Below are 12,029 nucleotides of genomic sequence, written 5' to 3'. Positions count from 1 at the left end.
AGTACACTGGCAGCTCCCGCATTCAGACAAAGCATTTGTTTATATCACATCAATGGTGTTATCTCTGAGGAAGGAGCTTATTATGTATGATCTTTATTTTTCATAATTTTTTTATAGTTTCATAAATTTTCAAGCTCTTCCATAATGGAAATGCATAACACTTATTATTAGAATAGAAAACTATTTATAAAGACAAATCAAGGCATTAAAAATACCCTCTATCTCTGGGGGAAGTTAATAATCAGTTTCTGATTATTTGGCATTGGGTGGACATTACAAGAAGACTGAATTTCTCCCCACCACCCCTGCCGAACACCACCCGCCCCCCCTAACTTTTTAGTTGGCTGGTATCATATAGTAAAACCAAAGAGAAGCTACAGTAGGTGAGGTATAATTTTTGTAACAAACAAAGTCCTAGCAGCATGAAATAGGATGCAATAAAAAATGTATCATATGGGTTTATGAGGTCCTTCTAACTGTAGGCTTAATGCAAGTGCCCTGTAGAGAAAGTAGAGGTGCATGGTTTGACTTTAATAGCCTGGGCTTTGCTCAGTGGCAAGATGTACTGTCTCAGAACGTACAGTCTCACCAACATAAAAAGAGGGCTTCACCAAGTCTCTTACCCAAGTCAGCTTTCTTAGATCCTGCAGGCTTCTCATTTAGCTTTAGAGGTTTAACTTTTATTTTATTTTATTTTTAAATATATTTTATTGATTTTTTACAGAGAGGAAGGGAGAGAGAGAGATAGAGAGTTAGAAACATCGATGAGAGAGAAACATCGATCAGCTGCCTCCTGCATACCCCCCACTGGCGATGTGCCTGCAACCCAGGCACATGCCCTTGACCGGAATCGAACCCTGGCCCTTTCAGTCCACAGGCCGATGCTCTATCCACTGAGCCAAACCGGTTTCGGCTAGAGGTTTAATTTTTAATAATCAATGAATTAGAATGTTAGAGAATGCTTGAGGCGAAGTTTAATAAAGTGGTTTCCCTGGGCCATTTCACCTAAAAATCTGTGTAAGGTTAGATAAACTCCAGAAGTAAATTCATTTGAATCAAGTGTCAGGTAAGATATTAGGGTCAGATATGTAGTTTCTGCCTTAAAGAAACAAGTTTTGCCCTCGTGCCCGGAATATACCCATTACATCTGTGGGTACTATCCTGGCCTTCTACCCCTTGTTGGAATTGATGACCAGTCATCTCCAAATTCAACGAGATTAAGAATTACCTCCCAGCCCCAAGTCTTCTCAGTTGTTGCTGCAATGTAGATTATGTTCTCTGCGTTTAAAAACATACATTTTACAGCCTTTCATGACTTCATTCATTTTACTCGCTAACAAGGATTAAAGGCATAGGTTTGGGTAGGTCTCTAGAGATGCTCATCCTTCCTGCTTTTCTTCTTTTTTCTATTTCTCTGAGGAAGGAGCTTATATGTGATCTTCAAATTGGTTTTAAAATACATTTTAGATTTACATTCCGAGGGATTCAGCGCTATCTTTAATCCATTTAAAGCGTATTTTTATTTTGTATATTTCAAAATAAAAGAACATTCAAGTACCATGAAACAAGGTAACTGGCCTGTGGAATTTGAATGCAGAGATAACAAGTGAATTTATGAGATTTCCTGGGGTTTTAAGGCACTTGGAAATAAGAAGATATGGGATTAAAAATGGTGGGATGCGCCTAGTTACCCTCGGACTTGCATACATGGCACAAACCACCATAGTGCAGACTGGGTAAAGGCGGGTCTCCTGTGGACCCCCATCGAGCGCCAGGAGGCCTCCAAACATAATGTTACAGCCAGGCTCTGGGGCAGCTCCTGGGAAACACTGAAGGCTCCTTACAACTGGGTCATCCCCATAAAATAAAATAAAAACCTACCATTCAGCCTCCATATTGAAAGGCTGGAAGTTCTCTCTAGAGATTCTGCCAGATCGTGGGCTCTCAGTATCCAGAAAACTTACGCTGGATAGCGCTCCCTGCCACACAGTGTGAGCACTGGTACATGTCTGTACAGGTGGTCTTTCTTGTCCTAAGAGTAACAGTAGGTGGAAATGCCGATACCCTTTAACTCCTTTGGCTTGCCTTTTTGCTTTTTTCTTTTTTAAACAGGCCAGATACAAATGAAGAGAAGTAATAAATTCTTAGGGCAAAAAGTATGTTTTGTTTTTCAGATTTCTAAATTAATTAGACTTAATATTGTTCGTCTCCCTTTGGATTTTAGACCTTTGTATGTACTAGAATGTTCGGCTCCTCTTTCCCTTCTCTTCTTCGACCTTTTAAATTTCACTTTCACTTGCAAGCCTTCTGACCCATCTAGGCTCTCTAAGGTGCCCCTGTTCTGTGCGTTCCAAACACCACAAAGGTGTTGTAAATTTAGCCAAGCATTTTGTGATTGCTTAGTTTACCACCTGCTGCCCACCTGTAAGCTCTATTAGCACAGAAGCTGTGTCTGGCTCATTTGCCACAGTCCTCCAAAACCCAGCTCTGAGCTTGGCCATAGAAAGTACTAGGGTAGTTTTGTGTTTTGGTGGTTTTGTTTGTTTGTTTGCTTGTTTGTTTGTTTTTAAGTGAATGAATGGTGTAATCAAAATATTGTCATTATCAAATAAACTTAACCTGGGTCAGAAACTAGTTTTTCACTGCCCATCAAGAATGAAGGCTCTTTCTTGTGTTCCTAATGATTAGATGTCATAAGGAAAAGAAAATGTAAATGCTAAAAGAAACTCTACAAAGCAAAAGCAAGTGGAGAGTACACCTAAATGCAGAAAAGAAGTCCTGCTATGAACTAAATGACTTAGAGCAGAAGGGTTGATCCTCTAGGGCAGTGGTCAGCAAACCGCCGCTCGCGAGCCACATGCGGCTCTTTGGCCCCTTGAGTGTGGCTCTTCCACAAAATACCACTTGTGGGTGCACACGTACAGTGCGATTGAAACTTTGTGGCCCATGCGCAGAAGTCGGTTTTCGGAAAGGAGAAAGACGAAACAAGTATACAAGATGAGTGTGGATGGGAGAGTTGAAAGGGGTCGACCTCAGCGAACGTACCTCAATCAGATTGAGGACGTTTTTAGCAAAGGCCAGCTTAGGAGTACCCTAATTAAGTTAATAACAATGTATCTACCTATATAGTTTAAGTTTAAAAAATTTGACTCTCAAAAGAAATTTCAATCATTGTACTGTTGATATTTGGCTCTGTTGACTAATGGATTTGCCGACCACTGCTCTAGGGAAGACCAACCTCCAAAATTATTCCGTTTTTTTTCAACTCTGCAGCATTGAGCAGCTTCCGATGATGAACTTACCTGAGTTCTGGAACTCCAGGGCAAATCACTCAAGTTACTCTCTAACTTGCTAGTCAACAAAGAGAAGTGCAAGCAACTGCTTGGTTTCTTTTGTTTAAGCTGTTTCTGTCCTCCAAACATCCCCTGCTTCAAGTCATACAAAATCCATATGTATACTTTCCGACATAGAACATGGCTGGGAATGCTTGGTGCTGTGTGGGCCAAAGAGGATGGGATGGCACACAGAATGGACACGTGGCCAAGACACAGTTACCTCCTACTGCTGTTTTTTTTCAAAGTTCATTTTGTTTTGTTTTCATTGAGTTTAGAGAGAAAGGGAAAGGGAGAGAGAGAAACATCAATGATGAGAGAGAATCATTGATTGATTGCCTCTTGCACGCCCCACACTGGGGATCGAGCCCGCAACCCGGGCATGTGCCCTTGGCCAGAATCAAACCTGGTACCCTTTAGTCCTCAGGCTGGCACTCTATCCACTGAGCCAAACCAGCTAGGGCTGCTGTTTTTTTAAACCACAAGATGCTGTGGTTGCCCCCAAACAATGTCCTCTTAGGCTGGTGAAAAAGTCATATTGTAATGGCAAGCTTTAGAAGGTGAGTGGTTAAGTGAGACTCTCTGATATGAGGAATAGGACAGGATGGACAGCTATGATTTACAGTAAAGATACCCTGTTAGTGGTGTTAAAATATACACATGTGTTAAAGAGAAGGGGTAAGTGCTTTCTTTGACAATCAGCACCGTGATAAGCAAAACAGCACAGTAAACTATGGCGGTGCTTGGCTCTCCATGGTCCAATTAGAAAGCCTGACAAATGACTTGTAAATTCTCTCCATGCACCCACTGATTTGTGGTGTACGTAAGCTGACAAGTATGTAAGCTCTTAGTGGAGTCCTAGTGAGTGGTCTGCTTACTCCCATCATACATCTGGATCCATATAAGCACCTTAAATGGAATTCCAAACGCACATGTCCTGCTGTGTTCTTACCTGGCAGGTGTGTTTCTTCACAGCGGTATATAGGGGAGATGTAAGGTGGGACCACTGAAGCTGATTTTCCCCCGTGCAAAGACTCCTTTAATTTAATACCGACAAATGACTTGTGATGACAAAAGACCATTGTGAGGACAGAGTGAGTGCACAGGCGAGTTGTTACTAAGGTTAATTTGTGTCTTGCCTCTTCAGAAGCAGATGTTTCCTCCAGACAAAGGGGATAATGGCTTTGAGGTGCCTGCATGACTGACAACCAGTGTTTAGATGTGAATACTAATACTACCAAAACTTTTCCTTGGTTGTTTTTTTTTGTTTTGTTTTTGTTTTTTTTAGAATGTCAAAGAAAAGGTGTCCATGTAAATGCAAGGTGAATATGGTGGACAATGTGGAGAAAAAGAAAATCAAGAAATACAAACCAGGAATAAGAATTTCAAATGAAAAAAAAAAGAAAAGAAAACCAAGGGGAAGACTAAAATTTAAGTTTATACTTTTGGCAGCTATGATATGACATTTATCAGGGGCTGAGGCTGTGTTGATGACATAATTCTTGGAAGACTATGTGCTATTTTTTTTTTTCTTTTTGACTCTAACAAGTCCCACTTCCTTTAAGGACTCCTGCTCCACACAGTGTCTCTGAGCCTAGAGCAAAGCTCTCACAGAAAGGACCTCCTTCCTGGCTATACCCACCAATGCCCCTCACAATAGACTGCTGCCCTACTGCTAAATGGCTTACTGATGCAAACACCAAGGCAAGTTCTAATGGGGCTGCGCTCTAAAGTCTAGAGGGGCTTGCATCAGCTTTTTCTGTCCATTCAAGATCCTGGTCTTCTCACCCTTCGGCGCAGCATGCCAACATTTTTTTCTGCTGCAAATCTCATTGAGCTCTTCTTAGGCAGCATTATTCCTTTTAATTAAAAAGACAAGACTGTCAATTACTTAAACTTAATCCCCAAATGTAATTGTTACTTTGAGAGATTTTCCCCCTATAAAGCTCATAGAAGAGAAATATTTCCATCAAATTAAAATTTAGTGTGAGCTTGGATTTTCAAAAATATATTCATTTTCAAATCCCAGTTGGCACTAGAAATGTAAATAGCACAACCATCCACAGAACAGAAAGATCACTAGGAAAGGCTGACTGGTGAAGGCAGACCCAGATTAGGGAAATAGTGAAAGGCATTAGGAAAGAGTTCCAAGCATAAAAATTCTCCTACTTTTAAATTGATGCTGTAGGATTTTTAGCTATTTAGCTTGAAGCTAATGTAAGTTCTTAGAGAGGTAACACTTCCAAGCTATTGTTGGACATTGAAACAATAGTGTAAGTGTATTTCAGATTTATTCTTGCTAGTAAATTTTAACAGGGAGAAAACAAGAACTGTTTAGGAAACAAAGCAGAAAGAAGGATAAAGAGGTGAGAAGAGAGACACAGAAATGGATTCAACAAAGACAAATGCCTATTACAGTTGGGTCTAAATCACTGGATTGGCTGGTGAAGTATTGATTTCAGGTGAAGTATTGGCACGACTCTCCCACTTGGTTCTCGACCAATAACAAAAATCAGGAGGAAGTCAGACTTGCTCTCAGTAAAAGAGTCAGGGTAATAAAGTTAACTCTTAATTACCTTCATGTGTATTAATCAAGGTCCATGATTTTGCTGTGAATTTGTGTTGACATGGCTGCCAAAGTTCTATTACTAAAAACAAGGCCCATGTTTGCACCAGCTAGTGGCAAAGGAGTAATATATATATAAAAACTGAAACCTTTTCTAAAACATGTTTTATATCTTTGACCAGAAAAAAGGGAATATTCTTTAAATTGATGACTTTAAATTAGCCTAATAGGTGGTAATGTGCCTGATGGACATCCAATGAAAGTGTATGAGTGTGTGTGTGTGTGTGTGTGTGTGTGATATGTGTGTGCCATACAACAGGAAACTGTGCAACTTGCAGATCTGCTTAAGTGTAGTATTATGCTATTAATGAATAATAATTTTTTTATTTGGCCTTGGGATAATTCTAAACTTGTTAGCACTGCGGGTATTTCAGATATTCCTAGAATCCGTAACATGTCAAACTATAATGAAGCCACACTGAACTTATATCTGGTTAATATTCAGACAATATGCTACAAGTACATCTCTAAATACCAGTCCTTTTAAATATCATGAGACATGTGTGTATCTGAATATGATTATTTTAAATCCAATATGCTTTCTTTCTAGGAACTTGAAAGCTCTTTTTAATATATTATTTAAAACATTGCTTTGAGCTAGTAGGCATGGAAAATATAATTTCTTTCCCATTTCACAGTTGGAAAAACTGAATTAAAGAGAACAATGCTAGTAATTATTCATGATTAATAGAGGTTTGTATGTAAATCAGCCCGAATAAGGGTGTGAAATTAGATGTGCCGATGCCAGAGAGCTCTGCTCATGTTTTTTAAAGATGAATGCTTTCATATAAATCTCTGCGTGATACATTCTGTTTGGAAATGGACTTGTAAAGTGTGTGAATATTAAGGTAACTGAGTATTGTGGATTAGAGACATTATAATACATAAAGTATTAGACAAAATTTTTAAATTCATTAGACATATATATATATATCTAATGAACATAAATGCAAAGATAATGTTTATTTAAAATGTATGACGGATTTACATGTGCCTGGGTGCTGTGTTGGGTAAACTGGAATTTGGGTATACCATGATGCTTAAGAAATGTGGGAAAAGGTGCATGTTAGTTTCTTAGGATTGTGGGCATTAGTTGAGTTAATACATGCAAGAAGGCTTAGAACTCCATTGCCACATGAGAAGCCCACTATGTTAGCTATAATTAATACCATTATTAGACAAGGTGAATGTGCTATTAATATAAGGAGCTTAAAAGAGGCATGCTCTCTTTGATAACCTAGGATAATATCCTACAGAATATAAATAAAGCTGTAGGAATTATACAGTCATCTTCACAGCATGGGATATTTTCAGGATTTTCTTCCAGCTGTCTTCCCATCCCACGCAGTCTGATTTTGAGAACCCATTCCCAGGAGTGCCAGGTGAGGGCAAGAGTATCCCCTCCTCCTTTTGTAGATGGAATCTGGCTGTTCTGACGCCAGGCCTGCCCACAACAACATGGGTCTCTCTCAGGAGGAAGCATCCCAGGCAGAGTTCAGATTTTTGCAAGCCTGGTTTGTGGATCAGATTTTAATTTTTTTAGAACTTCAATTTTTTTTTTTGCGGGGGGGGGGCTTGTTTTGTTTTCAGAGAAAGCTTTAGACAGCTGTATTAATCATGCAAACCCAGCCATGTGCAATGTGTTTTATCAATGGAAAAACAGGAACTGAATGGCAAGTAGCTGTGAACAAACCCAGTGCCAATTCCTGAACCTGGAAGATAATCTCAACATTTCCCAAACCCACTTGCCACAGGGGGTTAGTGAATGAAAAGGCTGTTCGCTTGGGATAAATAATCAGATGGGAGACAGACCAGTGAGATATTCCAGGGTCATTACATTTCTTAAGTTGCAGTGACAGGGAAGGATGGGCTGATTGAGCCCAGAGAGCCCCACACTCAAGGGAATCCTTCACATAAGGGTGATAAGAATAAGATAATGGTGTTTGTCCTTGTCCTTTTCTTTCATGTCCCTTTAACTGTCTGAGGCTGGTTGCTCACCTCATTTTGAACCTGCAGTCCTCCTAAATATGAGAGCATCTCTAGGTGCACTTTCATCGTTATGGGCAAGTATTCAGAAGCCTCAGGAAACGACTTGAGCCCAAGAAAGTGAGAGGAGTTACTTCCCTGCAAGGAGGGTTGGAGTAGACTCCTTCCTCATTTGACTATTCAGTGGAGTTTCTGCAGTGATATATTCCGGAGTAGTTATGCAAATATATGCCATTCAGAACTCATTTCAGAATAAATAAACCTAAATTAAAATTAATGAGAAAAACACCTATCAGGAACAGATCAAGGATTTAGTATATATATATATATCTTGTAAATTAGGAGCAGGGAAGCACACTGATTTTTTTGTTTGTTTTTTGGCTGAATAGAAAAGGACATTTGAAAAATTTCTGATTGGCCACAGACAATACAAATTATCCTTTGGTGTAATTCCAGTATTATCATTATCACTGCAGAAAATCAAGCGATATGATGAAGGAAACCCAGGGGACATACATTTGATTTATTGAGCCTTGTTTTTGTTTAATCACAGCTTGAAGGGTTTAGGACTGCATCCCTGCTGTGACTGCTGCTTATCTCCAGTCAGCCTGATGAGCCTCATAGAGTGGGAGTGGGAGGGGACACCCTCCACTAGGAGATAGGAACAGTGAAGCCCCTGGAAATATACACGCATTTCTGTTACTGGGAAGTAGGAGGAAAAGTTCTCTTTCTTATAACGGGAGGACAGCAAAGGACCTTTGGGACTTTCTCCTACTGTCAAAACACCTTAAGCAAATTAATTGGTTCAAAATCCTTCAGGCCATTTGCATCAACCAATGGCTTATAGACTTTTTAACACTTAGAGCTGAAATGTAGGATTCCACATAGATGATGACATATTTAATTAAATGAAGGTGTCTAGTGTCATAACTATGATCACAGCAAGACTGGCATGCTTTCCTAGCTATTTCTGTACTTAAATGATACTATAAAAAAATGAAGGGTCCTCTAAAATAGTTTTTTTTTCTTTCCATTGGGAACTACATTTCACATGAGTTGCCATCTTGAATGGAAAGACAAGGAGAAAGGGATTTGATCTCTAGAAAAATCAAATCCTTGTAAGGAATAGGGAACTTAAGAGGGCACTATCTTTTCTTCCCAAACTCTCACACCAACTATCCCCAGTCTCCATGAACAGCTTTTCAATTTCCACCAGCAGAAGCTCAAAGTATTAGTAAGATAAACTATATTCTCTAAAACTAATGGATCTACAGAAGCTATCTACATTCTATCTACAATGTAAAATCAAACTAGGGTCATTCTCCAATCAACAATTCAGTTTGTAGGGAAATATCAAATTCAATAAAATCCCACATCTCAATCCTTAATCCAGACTGTTTTTCAATATCCAACAGCTGTCCTTTGTGAATCATGTCTGGCTTTATTTGTTCAATGTTACATATATCATAAAGCCTGATCAGATAAAATATTTGAGTTCACAGCTGCAGAACTGCTCTCACAAAGGACACCTAGAGTCACATTGACACTGTGCAAAGTTCATCTTGGATGGAGCTGAACCTCTTTGAAAATGCTATCCATTGGGACAAATGTGTATATGTGTGTTTGTCATGTCAAGATACTTGCAAGATGGCAACATGATAAAACGGTGTCAAAGTCTGCAACACTAAATGATGAAAGTCTTAAAATAATTGTGGCATGTCAGGAATTCAAAATGCGATATTTTCCATGAACACTGTAAGTTTGATGTCAAGTCTAAACAACAGGCACATTTTAACAGTCTTATTTTTAGTAATTGGCACAAGAAATGGATTTCATTAATGTTTTGGGGGAGGATTTTATTCAACAGCATTCTTCTAAAAATAGTTTGAACACTTCTTAAAATGTAAGAATAACTTTTACTAAGCTGTTTAATTGATCCTTTAAACCTTGCAATCCTCATTTCAAATATAATTAAGTTCACAGATCTATGAATGTATTATTGACACTGAATATCTACACCCAATTCTGACCTATTTTTTAGTTTGGACAAGTGTTAATGAAACATGATCTGTCTTCAAACTAATAAAACAGCAGCTTTCTACCTTTAATTCTGAGCACATTTCCTTAGAGTGTATATGATAATCTTGTTTAATTGGATTTATTTTTTCCACATTAGCCCCCCGCATGGCCTACCTTCCATTTTTTTTCTCAGGTCTTTGAGTGTTATTTGCAAATCACTTTTCAGGAATTTAATTTCAATGGTAGGTTGGTTTCATTTCAGATTTTTTTGTATTGTTTTAATTTCATTTGCCAATTTGCCTTTAAACAGCCTTAAGCTAGAAGGTTGGGCTGCAACTTGCATTTAAATGTGATGTAGGAGGCAAAATTTAATTTGAGTGTGTAGAGACTTTTATGAAAAGGAATACAAAATGACTACCTTATTTTTTTTTCATTTGTGTTTTCTAAAATGGTTATGTTGAAAAGGAAAAGCCCCCAAATAGGCCACTATTTAAAGAAAAATCAATGTTCTTGTAATCTATTTGAGTTCAACCTTAGGCAGTAGATAATTCATTTTTATAAGTAATACTTCAGTTTTGGATTTTATAAGCCTCAAAATTTGAGGGTGGTCAGTTTGAGGATTCATACTTTTATGAGCTACAGAATTTAATTGGCTGTGTTCCAATTATGTAAGTTTATAATTTCCAATAATTGAAGGAAAGATTGCTTTCTGAGTTTAGTATCATTTTCCCAACTACTGACTAGCCTGAAGTTTAGTCAGGTGACATATCTATGGCATGCTTATCGACTGGTGTGGAACAACTTATTGGCTTTCTTTTGCAGATTTAAAAAAACGATTTCAATTGTATGTTACTTTTGTGAATGTGTTTCCCCCTTTTTTTGCACATTATAGATGATGGAGAATGACCCAGTGACAGAGCTACAGTGATAAAAATCATACTGACCTTGAATGGGGTAGGGGATTGTGGGTAAAACACGCTCTGAAGGGGAAAAAATAGTAATCATCATGGAGAGTTTATATATAGATATATCTATATATCTTATTCATATTTAGATACTCAGACAGATGAATTTATAAAACAGATGAATTTCCATGCTGGTAGGATTATATCTCCCATAAAGTGTTTGGGAGATATAATCTTTCTACCAACACTAAAGTATCAGAGAGCTACTAGTAACACTTAAAATCCAAAGCCTTTTCAAAAAAGTTAGCAAGAGCAGGACACAACATCCCATTCTGATAACCCTACACACAGGACCCTACCCTTCCCTGGAAAAACCACTACCAAAATTATAGATGTTTTGGAGGATTAAGGTTGAGGGTGTTTAAATCACTAGTGATCAAGTTCAGGTTATGAATTTTGATCCTGGTTCTGGTTTCTTGAACTCACAACAGATGGAACTATGGTGGCTAAGGATGCCTTTCCTCTCCCTGAGCACTATAGCTCATATCAGCTTTAGCCAAGCATCTGGAAAATTTATTTTTGGAAATAAAAATTCAACTTTTCCCTCAGGTTTTTATTTCCAGATTACTGATATCAGTGCAATAGTAATGCCAAGGTAATATGTTTCTTGGCATGATATACTTTTATTTTTAGTCTTTTCCTTAATCCCATCCTCTTGTAGTAATACAATCTCACCTAAAATTTGATCAACCAATCAAAATTGTTTGATGATATATCCAGTTGAGTAATAAGAAGTGCTTTTCTTTTGAACACTTGAGTCTTAGCTTATGTTTTCCCTCACAGTCCCATCCCTAAGCTACTGAACACAAATTGTAGATGCTACAGAGTGCAGGCATGAAGGTATCCTCTAGTTATCTCATCAAAACCCCAGGTTTAACTCTAAATCCTCCTCTGAGGATCTTTCAGGGAGGCAGAATGGTGCATTAAGGATAATATAGGAGGCATTCTTTGCTACCCCAAACCCTGCAGTATAACATAATCAGCGCACACTTTTCTGCAATCCTCCTATCAGCATGGTTAAATAAAGACCAATGATAAATAAAAGTCAACAAAAATCCAAACCATAGAGAGAAAACCATACATATGTACACATATTCAAAT

At 38.2% G+C, this 12,029-nt stretch overlaps 1 protein-coding gene across 2 annotated transcripts in view; it reads right to left on the bottom strand.

Moving 5' to 3' along the window:
* The window catches only part of LSAMP (limbic system associated membrane protein), a 651,671-nt gene that overhangs the window by 22,821 nt on the left and 616,821 nt on the right, over positions 1-12,029 (bottom strand). Inside the window, exon 7 of one of the 2 annotated variants that reach the window (XM_059687782.1) lies at positions 10,908-10,943. The exons of the other annotated variant lie outside the window; for it this stretch is intronic. Coding sequence (XP_059543765.1) covers positions 10,908-10,943 — 36 coding nt within the window. The remainder of the gene's footprint in view (positions 1-10,907; positions 10,944-12,029) is intronic. 2 annotated transcript variants of the gene reach the window in all.

Source organism: Myotis daubentonii, chromosome 3, assembly GCF_963259705.1.
Source record: "Myotis daubentonii chromosome 3, mMyoDau2.1, whole genome shotgun sequence".
Taxonomy (NCBI): Eukaryota; Metazoa; Chordata; class Mammalia; order Chiroptera; family Vespertilionidae; genus Myotis; species Myotis daubentonii.
The sequence above is the reverse complement of the archived record's forward strand: the minus strand, read 5'-3'. Positions and strand labels throughout refer to the sequence as shown.